This window comes from Priapulus caudatus, unplaced genomic scaffold, assembly GCF_000485595.1.
Source record: "Priapulus caudatus unplaced genomic scaffold, Priapulus_caudatus-5.0.1 Scaffold394, whole genome shotgun sequence".
In the NCBI taxonomy this organism is placed as follows: Eukaryota; Metazoa; Priapulida; class Priapulimorpha; order Priapulimorphida; family Priapulidae; genus Priapulus; species Priapulus caudatus.
Genome location: NW_014577455.1, coordinates 1,450 through 13,606, shown reverse-complemented (window position 1 = coordinate 13,606; position 12,157 = coordinate 1,450). Strand labels below are relative to the sequence as shown.

Below are 12,157 nucleotides of genomic sequence, written 5' to 3'. Positions count from 1 at the left end.
GCGATCGGGCGATAAAATACGCTCGTGTGCCCCTAGCATAAGGCTCAACAATGCAATGGTCATGCATGTGCACCGAGACATGTTAGACAAGGTAGATGAACAGGATGTAATTTCAGAATTTGTAAGTTGCCATCCAGGCAGAAAATATAAAATTGGAATAATAAAAAAATAAAATGACAAGTTATCTGACTGGACTGTCTGGTATTACTAATTTACTATTAATAGTGAGTAATTAGAGGTGTTATATCAGTGCTCTAAGATTTGGAATGTGTATTTAATATGACAATGTGCCTATTCAAATTCAAACTTCAATTATACAGATGTACATAGTGAAAGTATAAATGCAGATTGAAAATAGACTTATTTTTCATAATTATATACTGATAGTATATACAATTTTGTAAATAATGTTTTATTAGTTATCATACTCATAATATATATTTTAGATACTTTAGTCAAAACATCAGCTTTAGCTACATTCCTCTTTGAAATTTACAAATTGACCTTTTAAAATGATCAGAATTGGTTGCTTTCAACATAGCAATTCCTGCATTTTCAGGCTCTACAATTCAAAATTTTTCTGGGGGAGTACCCCCAGAACCCCCGCATCAGCTACATATTTCTGCAGTGGCACTTTTTGGGAGGGCACTACGGCCCTGCGAAATATTCTTAAAAATAGGATGCACTGGAACGAAAGTTTAGGGTTGAAACGGGGGTCTCTCCTGCGGCACATACCTACCATGCAATATATATGGAGTGCCCCCCCCCTCCCCCGGGAAAATATGATAAAGTTTCGAACATAGTTTGAAGCAATCCAAATTTCGCTCATTGAGTATTGAGGTGGGTCTATAATTACATTAGTACAATTTCACAATAATAATTACCATGTGCTTGTCTATGTATATAATACATTCACCCCCCCCCCACACCAATATGCTATTAGCAAACGAGTGCTAATAGGTTTAGAAAGGTCACTGGTGCCCATTGTTAGAAAAATCATAAGTCAAAATTCTTTTGAAGTGCAGTGTCATACAAAAGTTATGAGATTTTAGGCTGACTATTTCTGACAACGCACCCCTAGCCATTAGTATTACACATACTCAACTTTTGGCAGAGGACTTATGTATTGATTATGCTGACTTACCAATCTTAGCACTTACCATGGCAGGCTTTAGATGCAAGAATGCGTGTCAATGTAGGTGGAAGTGTTCCCCTAGTGCCGCGTGTTACCCTCAACCATTGCAGTTGCTCCTTCACTAGCTCCTGCAAGCATGAGAATAACATTGCATGTAGTACAGGCGGGTATAAACTTGCATGGGTTATTTATTCAATGAGCATATGTATTGGAGAATACAGATGTTCATGCTTATTATATACTGTTTGTCACATCAATAGTCTAAGACGGTGTAACACGTTCCTACACTATCTAACAGTGACATTCTATGAAGTCAGTATAATTATATCGATTTACTTTCTATCGCAACAATATTCTATACAGGTGAAAAGTACAAACATTGTTGTCTGACACAGCAGTGTTATATAAAGGGAGGAAAAATAATAACTGACTATAATATCATCAGAAGTGCAACATGCAATTAAGAGAGTATTCATGAGCAGCACTTATGAGCACAGAATTGACGTTGCAACGAGAAGTCTATTCCTATAATGAAAATTTAACTTTATACCTAATAGTAATAACAAGTCCCTCCACAGCAATAACAAAGTGTAGGGACAATAAATTACTGCTAGGGTGCATGGTACAGCCACTGCACCGTATCATGGATGCCGAAGTTGATGTTTATATACTACATATACGGTGGTGATACTATCATTGATTTCAAGATAAAGTACACCAGGATTGTGGCTATGAACAGTGCATCTCCGAAAACACACGAATAACATGATAGGTGGCTTGTCTAGATAGGCTATTAGGTAGATGTAACGTGCACTGCATACAAATTGATGAGACTGTCCACATGTACAAGGGGCATAATGAGCACTCGTTTGTATGCCATGGTAATGTAATTACTCTAGCTATCGCGTTACATTCAGTTATATGTCAGCTCAATTTCAGGTCTCTCAAAAGTGAAGGGAACTTGCATTACCTACGCATACAGATGCTGCATGGGTACTCATGACTGTCTGTGATTGCCGTGATATATTCAACCTTATTAGCACAGTGATAACGTAAATGCTACGTAAGTGGAACATCACATTTCACACAGAACTAGAAATGGCAGTTTTCGCCAACGACATGCGATCTAGTATGAATGAAATATCTCTGTAAGGACGTACAAAGTAGGTAAAGTAAAATAAGTCACAAAGACAAAGGTTTGTTACACAACTCATCTGCCTGAGATGTGCAAGTATGTCAAATTTGGTTACTCTAGGGGTTTTGGTACGCAACACACCTTCTCCCCAAAATGTGTAAGTATATGAAGTTTGCTCGCGCTAGGTCAATTAGGGGCCGAGTTATAGAGCGGAAGGGAAATATGATGAAGGTCAAGGTCAAGGTCAAATAAAGGTCGCAGTGACCTGGTTTTGTCATGCGACACACCTTCTCCCCAAGATATGTAAGTATACCTAAGTTTGGTCGCGCTAGGTCAATTAAGGGTCGAGTTATAGAGCATAAGGGAAAGTGTCTGCGGCGGTGGCGAGCGGCAGCTGGACAGACATGAAACCATAGTATCCCCGCCAACTTCGTCGTGGGGGTACTAACAGACGACGCACCGTTATTAATAAAAAAACAAGATAACAATGGCGGGATTTTTCAAGACTGACAGAGGAATGATTTTTACATTTGAGTGCAAAAGCAATCATGGCAAACGCCAATGACAACAACAGTTATTCAGTGGGAGGAGCAGGGAAGGGAATGACGTTTTTTTCTATTATTGCCTCACAAATAATGGCCTCTTTGACCACTAGATAAGTATGGGGCATTGCTAGAGGCTCCTGACTCTATTTTTATATAGGACTATAACTTAAAACAATTAAATAATTTACCTTCACTTAACACCATTACATATACTAATCATTTATTATTCTCATAATGAACATACCTCTACTGCTTCATTATTAACTTTGCAAGTTGCCTGGGACATCTGAGCTTCTTCTTTCAGTAACTGGGGTATAGCCGTAACTTTGACGCCAGTGCCCTCTATGGAGAAGTTGATTCCTAGTTTCACAAAGGAAGCATGAAATTCTTTCATGATCTTTTTGTCTGCGCTTTGTAGAGCAATCAGGATAGGCATGGGTAGAACGAAGGACTTTACTTGTCTCGCTTTCATATCCACGTGGGTATCTAAAAATAGAATTAAGCAACATGACCACAATTAGTGTTTTTATTGAAATAATTATTGAATGATTTTTAGCAGAAATCTTTAATATAACACAGGTCAGTAGTCATAAAAACAAACGATCTATCTCCTTAATACACATTCCAAGTAAAGACAAACACAGAAAAATTGATTAAATAAAATTGTGCATGGCATGAGTATTTGCAGAAAAGTAACATTATGCAAGAGTTAAATTGCACCTGCAGTAAATTTCTCCAAACGGATTCGTTCATGTACGGCATGCTGATCAAACAGAACTAGTACGTGACCATCATTTCTAACCGCAGCACCGTCATCGGTTGGCGACATGACACTTTCATTTGTTCTCATCAGGCAGGCGATAAATTTTTCATCCACCTGACCAAGAACCTATCAACGAAAACGATACAACTGTATGTGATAAAAATCAAAATGAATTAATAATGTATAGCAGTGCATCTCTCATCATTACAGGCACGGCTAAGCAGTAGTTAATCTAGCCATGGACTGAAGTAGTAGCCTCTCTATAGCATACTATTATACTCTATACCTACTTATGTTCTATCATCACATGCTACACATATTATGTACAACGTACACACGTACACAGTCACATTCAACTCATCCACAGTTTATGAAGAAAGCTTGTGCTTCTGCAAAATTATTCGTCTTGCTATAATACAATTACTGCTGTCTTCACTTCAAGCACTTCCCCACCTGCACATCATGCAGCATGCTCCTAGTAAAGTTGTATGCCTGATTCAGCAGCAGCCTTCGCAGAGCTGCTTTCTGCATACGTCCATCTGTCATGCTTGGTATGGTGGCCTGGTAGTTATACAACACCGGATTTTCCCACGCCTCTATGAGCCCTGCGTTCATGCCACCTGTGTATATAGTCACCATAGAACGATGAGCGTTAATAGATAAATTGTCATTGGTTTGCTTTTGGGCAACCAACACTAGAAAAGTGTAGAAGATTAAGTAGAAAAGCAAATTGCTCGTACAGCTTTCCAAGTGCCTACTAATGGGATATTATAAGAGATCCACAGCTTTTGTACTGCTTAATGGAAACCGTGTGAATTTAAAAGTCTACAACCTTACATGGGCAAACTAACTTACAGAGCAAATTATTGTAACTCTATGAAATTTGAGCATTAGAATTAAAAAATACTAAAGACATGAGAAAACATAATATTAATCATAATAGAACAATTCGGCTATAACCTTGCATTATAGTGTCCGTTGAGCTGAGTGTGTCCACATGTGATTTCCAGAGGTTGTCCAATACATTGGTAGACTGCGGTGACAAGGCTTCCAATGGTTGTTTTTTGTCGTTCATTGGGAGAAAGGGTGTTGCACCGTGTGACAGAAAGAAGTGTGCTTTACCTGCCAATGGTTTCAATTTGCAAGTAAGGAAAAAGTATTAAACCGTTTTAAAAGAAAGTGACATAACTGTAGAAATATTTTCTGTTTAAAAAGATTAATTTACAAATAATTGACTTTAAATAAGGCTCTTCTAAAAACATTGCCTATATTTATATTTTAAACAATTACCTGTATTTTTCATTAAAGCGATGCCACTACTGCTATTCTGTTCATAGTTAGCATCACTTGAAGCATCTATCGTCATCTCTTCTAACTGGGTTTTCCCTGTGCTTAGTGTCATCCCCGACTTGGCATCTACTTTGATATACTCACCTCTTATTGGGTCAAACAGTTGAACATCACCTGTTCAAAGCAAATGCGTAAAAATGTTAAAGATAACATTACACCAGCTCCAATCAACTAAAATTGGCACTTATGATTAAAAGACGTTTTACCTGATGGTACTGTTAAAAGCCATACTTGGACTCTCATTATACTTATCGAAAAGACAAGATACCTATCATGAATGCATACACATATACAAAAAGACATTTTAATTGAGAGGAAAAATGTGGTATTGCCTACCTGTGCTGGCAATTGCTGTAACATCATCTCCAAGTCTCGGTGGCAAGCCATCTGCTGTCTGGTCACTAGGTGGTGACACGTTATCTCCAGCAGATGTCTTCTCATCACCAACAGGTGGCAACCCCTTATCTTCACAAGATGACACTGCATCATCACCAGGGGTCGTATCACCACTGCTAAGTGACATCTTATTACAAGCAGTTGCGTAACCAGCACCGATATATGGCTGTTTATTCCCACTAGATGGCTGTTCATCACTACCATGCAGGTTGCTACTATGACCAGGTGAGGTGACAGCAACACTGGGAGGTGGCTTACCATCATCAGTGGGCTTCCCACTACTATTTATACTGTGTACATTGCTCCTAACGTATTCTGGCATCTCGTTCTTGTCATGTTTGGCAGTGGGTGATGGTTTCTTGCCATGTTCTAGCTGATCGTTCGTGCCAGCTGTTTTGCGATGAGCTCTTGACAGCTTTCTAATGAGATCGATATCAATCAAGGGCGGTTCTCTCACCAACATATTGGCAGGCTTCTGCGATGACTCATACAAATCCATATCAACACCTAGTCGTTCATTATTGTCTACATGTTTCAGCTGTGTGCACACAGGGGGCATCAAAGAAGAACAAGAGTTCCTGTTAGGATATGCACTGACATGGAGTGAAGAATCACTGACAGTAGGCTTTGACAGCACAGGCTGGAGAGATGAGTTCGGTGATACTTTTAGTGGAGTGAAGCTTTTACCTTCCAGATTGATATTAACGTTTGGAATATCTAAGGTGCAATCTGATTTACTAACAGACAGACACAGAGGGCTTTTCTTGCCACATCTTTCCATATCTATAGATTCCCTACTATTGACATTCAAGCAATGCACTGCTTCATTTCTGTCCAGGTCTGAAAGCACACAACTATGAGTCAAGGAATCCCAGCAAATACGCTCCATGTCACTTGTAATGTCCATGAATAAATCCTTATCACATAGAGCAGCAGTACGTGTGGCAGAGTCAGTGAATTGCCCAGCTAATGCCTCATTAGCACCTTCCCCTATGTGTTCTATGTTACTCTCATCGCCTAACTGGTCAGTGTAAGAACGTAACGTTCTTAGATCAAGCCATGTGCACTCTTTATCGTCGTTAGGTTGCAATTTCGCAGCCAGTGTGTTATATCTACCAGTGCAATCACCAAAGAAAGGGTTGGTGTCATAACTGAGTGAACCAGCTTTTCCAACTGGTGAGACAGTTCTTTCAGAGCACACATCTATGTGACTGTTTAGGCTGGATGAGCAATCTATGGGCCCCAATTCTGCTGCAATATCTACATTGGGTACAAAAGTGCATATGCTTAGCTTTTTATCGAAAGCAAATTCTTTGCAATCTGCTTTGTCACAAGGACATCGACTAATTCCAATCTTAGCATTTGCTAACGATAGCTCGTTCTGTGTTGGGGTCAAGCTGTTGAAGTCAACATCTGCTGGAACCCCATAATCCCATGATTTTTCAATGCTACTCTCACAGTTACAGCCCAAATGCTCAACTTCCACTAATCGTAATGGATCAGTGCTAGCAGGATAGTCACAGCAACTAGTGTAAAAACCTAACATCCTGTCATCTGATGTAGAGTCTTCTTGAAACCGCAATCTGCAGTGACTGGTTTCATTCCTGAGAGGGACAACATTAGGCTTAACATGTTGAACGTGTGCAGGACTTTCTTTGCATGCCATATCTGATGATGTTTTTATGTTAGGGCTGATCAGTTTGGTTTTCTGGTGCTCATACCCATTTTGATTGCATTCATTCTCTGGTACATTTTTTCGCACCGTGGTAGCTTTACTTCCTTTGTTACTTTTGTTGTTGAGCAACACAGTGTTATATTTGTCATAGATGGAGATCGGCTTTTTAAGTTTGTGGTTTAGTTTACATGATGGTAAGGTATGGGATCCGCCGTGAGAAGGAGATACAATACCTTGGACATGTAGTGTAGGTGTGCTCCTGTCCGTGGCTTGAGCAGACCGCCGCAAACTTCTTAGTTTGGTCAGTGAGCTTATGTGGTTCATCCCGGTGGAAACTGGATGCAGTTGTGAAAAACTACCATCACCCTGAATGACATTATTTCTATTACACGTGGGCGTAATACCAGAACCCTTACTGTGGCTTATCTGATATGCTGCAAAGATCCTCCCCCTGTGCAGTTCCTCCTCATTGGATACACTATTTATGTTCACTGCAGATTTGCGTGCCCGAAGCCGACTCAGTCCTCTACTAAGACATTTTTTTGGACTTGTGTCTTTGTCTCTGATTTTTAAACGGGGAAAAACTTTCGAGATATCGAGGGCAATTTCTGACAAAATCTGTTTGTGAGACTGACGCAAATGGCTTCGTTGAGACTTCAGAGTATCACAGCATCCTCTGTATTTTTTCTCTTCCTCTTGATGTTCTGCATCCCCAGATTTGTGAAACAGTTTTGGTGTTGACAAGCAGCGCTTCTTCATGGCTGGAGGTGAAGCTAAAACTTCATTCACTTTAGCTAAGCGCTTTATGGGCCTGTGGACAATCTTTGATTGTAAAGACTGTAGAGAATTTACATATTCATCATCTTTCTCATCTAAACAACTGTGCTTGTTTAGAGCTCTCTTGGAGGTTGATTCATTTTCATTATTCACAGTTTCTGATTGAAGCAACAAGACCTCTTGGAGCAACCCTTCTGATTCCTGCATGTCACCACTACCAACGTTTTCCTTTTGCCAGACTTGCTTCAATGCTTTCCTGATGCACTCCAGCACAGTTTCCCAATTTTTAAACTCAACTGAGTGGGTTTCAGATACTGACGTCACATCTACCTCATCCAAAGGGCAGCTGATGTTGAGGATATAAACAGGATAAGCAGCATTATCACGTGATGATTTGCAGCAGGTGTCGCCACCTGGAGGCATTGTCGAACGTGAGCCATGCACAGTTTTCTGCCAGAAGCGGTTAATGAAACTATGCACTCTCGTTTTCTCCACCGGCCTCTTATTCACGTACAACCACTGCTGATCTTTACGGGGCCGACCGTTTCTCCCTACGTGGCCGTAGAGTTCAAACGGACAACAGCAGTAGTTGACCTCGCGCAGCAGGGATGCGGCCACCTCGTCAAACAGCTCGGTGAAAACGCCGAGAACAGAGGCATTCTTCCTGGTCTTCATGCACACCTCCCCTGATGCGTCATTGCGGAGGGAGAAGGATACGTGTGGGTGCATCAGTGCTATACATTCGAGCAGCTTACGCATGCGAGGGAATGCTAACGCGGGCACAATCCGGAGTCTCCGCACCGGTGCCTCGTGGAACAGGCCCTCAACGGTGACGGTTGTACCATGACTTGGTCTACCGGACGAGCATAGCTCCACGCAGGACGACTGACCCCCAGTAAAACACTTCTGGAAGACGTCGGCAGTGTCAATGTAACGGCTGACGACCTGAAGCTTTTTGCTCACATTGGCGATGCTGGCTATCGATTCACCTCGGAAGCCAAATGTAGAGACAGATGACAAATCTTGCAAACTTTTGCACTTGCTCGTTGCATATCTATAAAAAAAAAAAAATCCTTTAAGGATACTCTCCACATTGTGCACAGGTAGTGCTCTAGTGAAGATTAAACGTTTATTGGCGAATGAATCGAATCAATCACTTGTTTTATTTATAGAGGAGATATATCTCTATGCTCAAGCCAAAAAATTTCATGAAATTTCCAGCACCTAATTGTGTTATCACACAAATTTTGAATTTTTATGTAAAAATGGTATTTTGGATATTTCTCAACTACCAGAAAGAGTGAGAATACAAAATTTTTGCCACATTTTAAGCACAATATGCACCAAAATAGTGCGTCAGGATTTTTTTTAAATTTTCATATTTACCAAGAAAACTGGAAAAAACTGCTTAAAAATCAAGTTGTGTGTTAAAATAGAAAATTTTAGCGAATAAAGAGGCATAACTAATAAAGTACGGCACTTAATAACAATCCCTTTACCACAATATGTTACCATTAAAACGAGTGTAAAATTAAATTAATCCGAGTTGTAATCACAAAGAAATATCCATTTATACATCGGCTACTATATGTCAGAAATCGAAACAGAGAAATGAGGGTTTTTCTATTTTTCACCATGAGTGACCGGACCGCCTGTGTGCAAAATGGGTGAACGTATGGGATATATCTATTGTTAGTACTTACTGCGACATATCCATGACTAACTGACACCACTAAATTGGTAAAATGTTCCGAAGTGTTAGAACTATTTTGGGCGTGGGATACTTGTTGGATCACTAGCAGATGTACATGAATGTACATGAATACATGTAATGACAGCTGTAGCAAGGTTGACGCTGAATGATACTGGCTTAGTTAATATCGTGGTTGTATCATGTCTCTGACTTCATAATGACGTCAGCCGCTGCTTACTACACATGTACGCGGGTAAGCAAAAACGCTCTGACAGTTCACATGTACCGTTATATGGAGAAATGAGCATGTACACAGGTGGAACATAGTGTTAGCCATCGAATAAAGTTGAAAACGAAAAATCGATGAAATTTCATGCACAACGTGGAGAGTATCCTTAATACAGTCATGACCACACCAGTACAACCATGCACTCACTTACAGACAGATTAACACAATACAGGAATGACCCCGGTTTACAGTTCACTAATTTTGTTCATAAAGTATTAATGAACAAGAAAACGCTTTATTTTAACTAGAAAAATGATGGTGAACAGTTAGACGTACCTGTGTCCTAGGAGTGATAGATCACTCTCTGAAATGCCAATTCCATTGTCGACAACTTGTAGTTTAAAAGTGTCCAAGTCTACTCGTACAGCAATGCACGTGGCTTTGGCATCTATGGCGTTTGATACTAGCTCCTCAATACACTGGCATGTAGTTGTTATGCGTAATCCAGATCTCAGATGATTCTGCAGGGAATTTTAACAAGCACATTAATTAAAGTTAAATAACTATTAGAAGAAATCTTAATATTTACAAACAAATATTATTGATAGAGAATAATACAATGACAGAACATTTATCTGATGTCATAGACCAAGACATACAATGTGCGAGGAGTACTGGATGGTATTTACTGCTGCAGTGTATGATACACTAAACACATATATATATATATATGTGTGTGTATGATATATATATATCAGGATTATTTCTAAGCCTTTCTCACATGTCGCGTCCGACATGTATGCATTCAATGCTGAACCTAATTTGCGCCTCCCCCAAACACTTAGAGATGCCAGTCGTGCATAAATTGCAGCCTACACTGTACAGTTGTGCAGGATACAGTTGTTGCAGCATAAATTTCCATTTGTGTTTACTTTTGACAAACCCAACATAGTCATACTGTGTTTTCACATCCACATTTTAAAAGCACACACAGCTTCATAGCTAACTGTTCGTTACATAGTGTACCATACAGCCCTACTACTCATCACACAGAGCTCTTCAGTTAGGAAGGGGAATATGGCCAGTGACGTTGCAATATTTCACACTAGCACTGGCAATGGCACTGGGCAACTAGCCAAATTTCATGATTAAAAACATTAGGCTTTAACTTAGGCATTAGAAATGAAGCCCAATTATTAGGCCAATATTCAACTACAATAATAATTTTGACTCTTTACGTTCAGACAAGCGAGTTACAATCCTCTCTCACTGTATTCATGTACTCATTTTACCTGCTTATGATATAGCCTGCTTATGATATAGACCTGCCTTATGATATAGCCTGCTTATGATATAGACCTGCCTTATGATATAGCCTGCTTATGATATANGGTTGAAATTAAACATGAACTTTCATATTTGCGTAGACTGACTAATAGTTGTAATCGTTACTATAAGGAATTATTCTGCTCTTATAACATAGTAGGCCTACTGATGTATATATATGTATATGTATCAAGACGTCTTCCGTCTCCGTCTAATTTGGTCTCCGTGCGCTAGAATTCCATATATATTGCAAGCGTAATATATAGATATATATATATATATACGACACACATGATATCCACGACGGACAACACAGTATAATCAAGACCATGTTATGCTATCACCTGTCCCTGCTTCCATACTAAGTAATGCTACGGATTTACAGAAACGCATTTACGTGCATATCTCAATCGATCATTTCATTATCTTGATAATTATACGTTGGCATTTCGAGACATATAGATGATATAGATAGAACATTATGTAAGAACTAGACGATGACTATTCGAAGGTTCACTCACCTATGGAAAGAAATGTATCCTGCTTTCGACGACTCACATGGAACAACCTTACACTTACACGCACTACAACAGCGTGGCATGATACATTCATGGATGCAAGATCGATGGGTATGTATAAATTGCAAACAAGAGATCGTCTATGCTATACGCTCTATGCAGAGGGCTATGGTATTATGCGCTCTGCTGTGCTATATATACATCGTTCAAGTATGACGTCATCATCGGAAACCTCATGCCATCGGGGGTCATAACAGACATACGGCTGCTGCTTTCCCAGAGAACATCTAGTGGGAATTCTCAGTGTAAAGAAACATCAATGAACGGGCTTAGCCAATGAACGTCCGGGAAACCAACATGGCTACGATAATGAAAACGCCACGTCACGATTTTAGTTAGACTGGTACGGACGTTAATTGGGCCAAGTCTGTTTCGCTACACTAAACTTATAGTTAGTGCAGCGTGTCAAACTGTCGACCGCGGGGCAGTCTAAGCCGACTCGCCGGTCGTGGTGTGGAAAATTCTGTGCAAAATCCCTCGAAGAGAGCCTCGTCGCGCCATCTATGGGACGCGATATGTACGAGAATAACTTCAGGGCGTGAAATTAAATAAATT

At 39.9% G+C, this 12,157-nt stretch overlaps 1 protein-coding gene across 1 annotated transcript in view; it reads right to left on the bottom strand.

Moving 5' to 3' along the window:
- Positions 1-10,219, bottom strand: part of LOC106809883 — a gene marked incomplete at its 5' end in the record, with an annotated part of 22,906 nt that extends 12,687 nt beyond the window's left edge. The window contains 8 exons of the mRNA XM_014813119.1: positions 1,161-1,263; positions 3,060-3,301; positions 3,536-3,704; positions 4,032-4,198; positions 4,539-4,700; positions 4,869-5,042; positions 5,265-8,830; positions 10,035-10,219. Coding sequence (XP_014668605.1) covers positions 1,161-1,263; positions 3,060-3,301; positions 3,536-3,704; positions 4,032-4,198; positions 4,539-4,700; positions 4,869-5,042; positions 5,265-8,830; positions 10,035-10,219 — 4,768 coding nt within the window. The remainder of the gene's footprint in view (positions 1-1,160; positions 1,264-3,059; positions 3,302-3,535; positions 3,705-4,031; positions 4,199-4,538; positions 4,701-4,868; positions 5,043-5,264; positions 8,831-10,034) is intronic.
- Between the last annotated feature and the right edge of the window lie 1,938 nt (positions 10,220-12,157).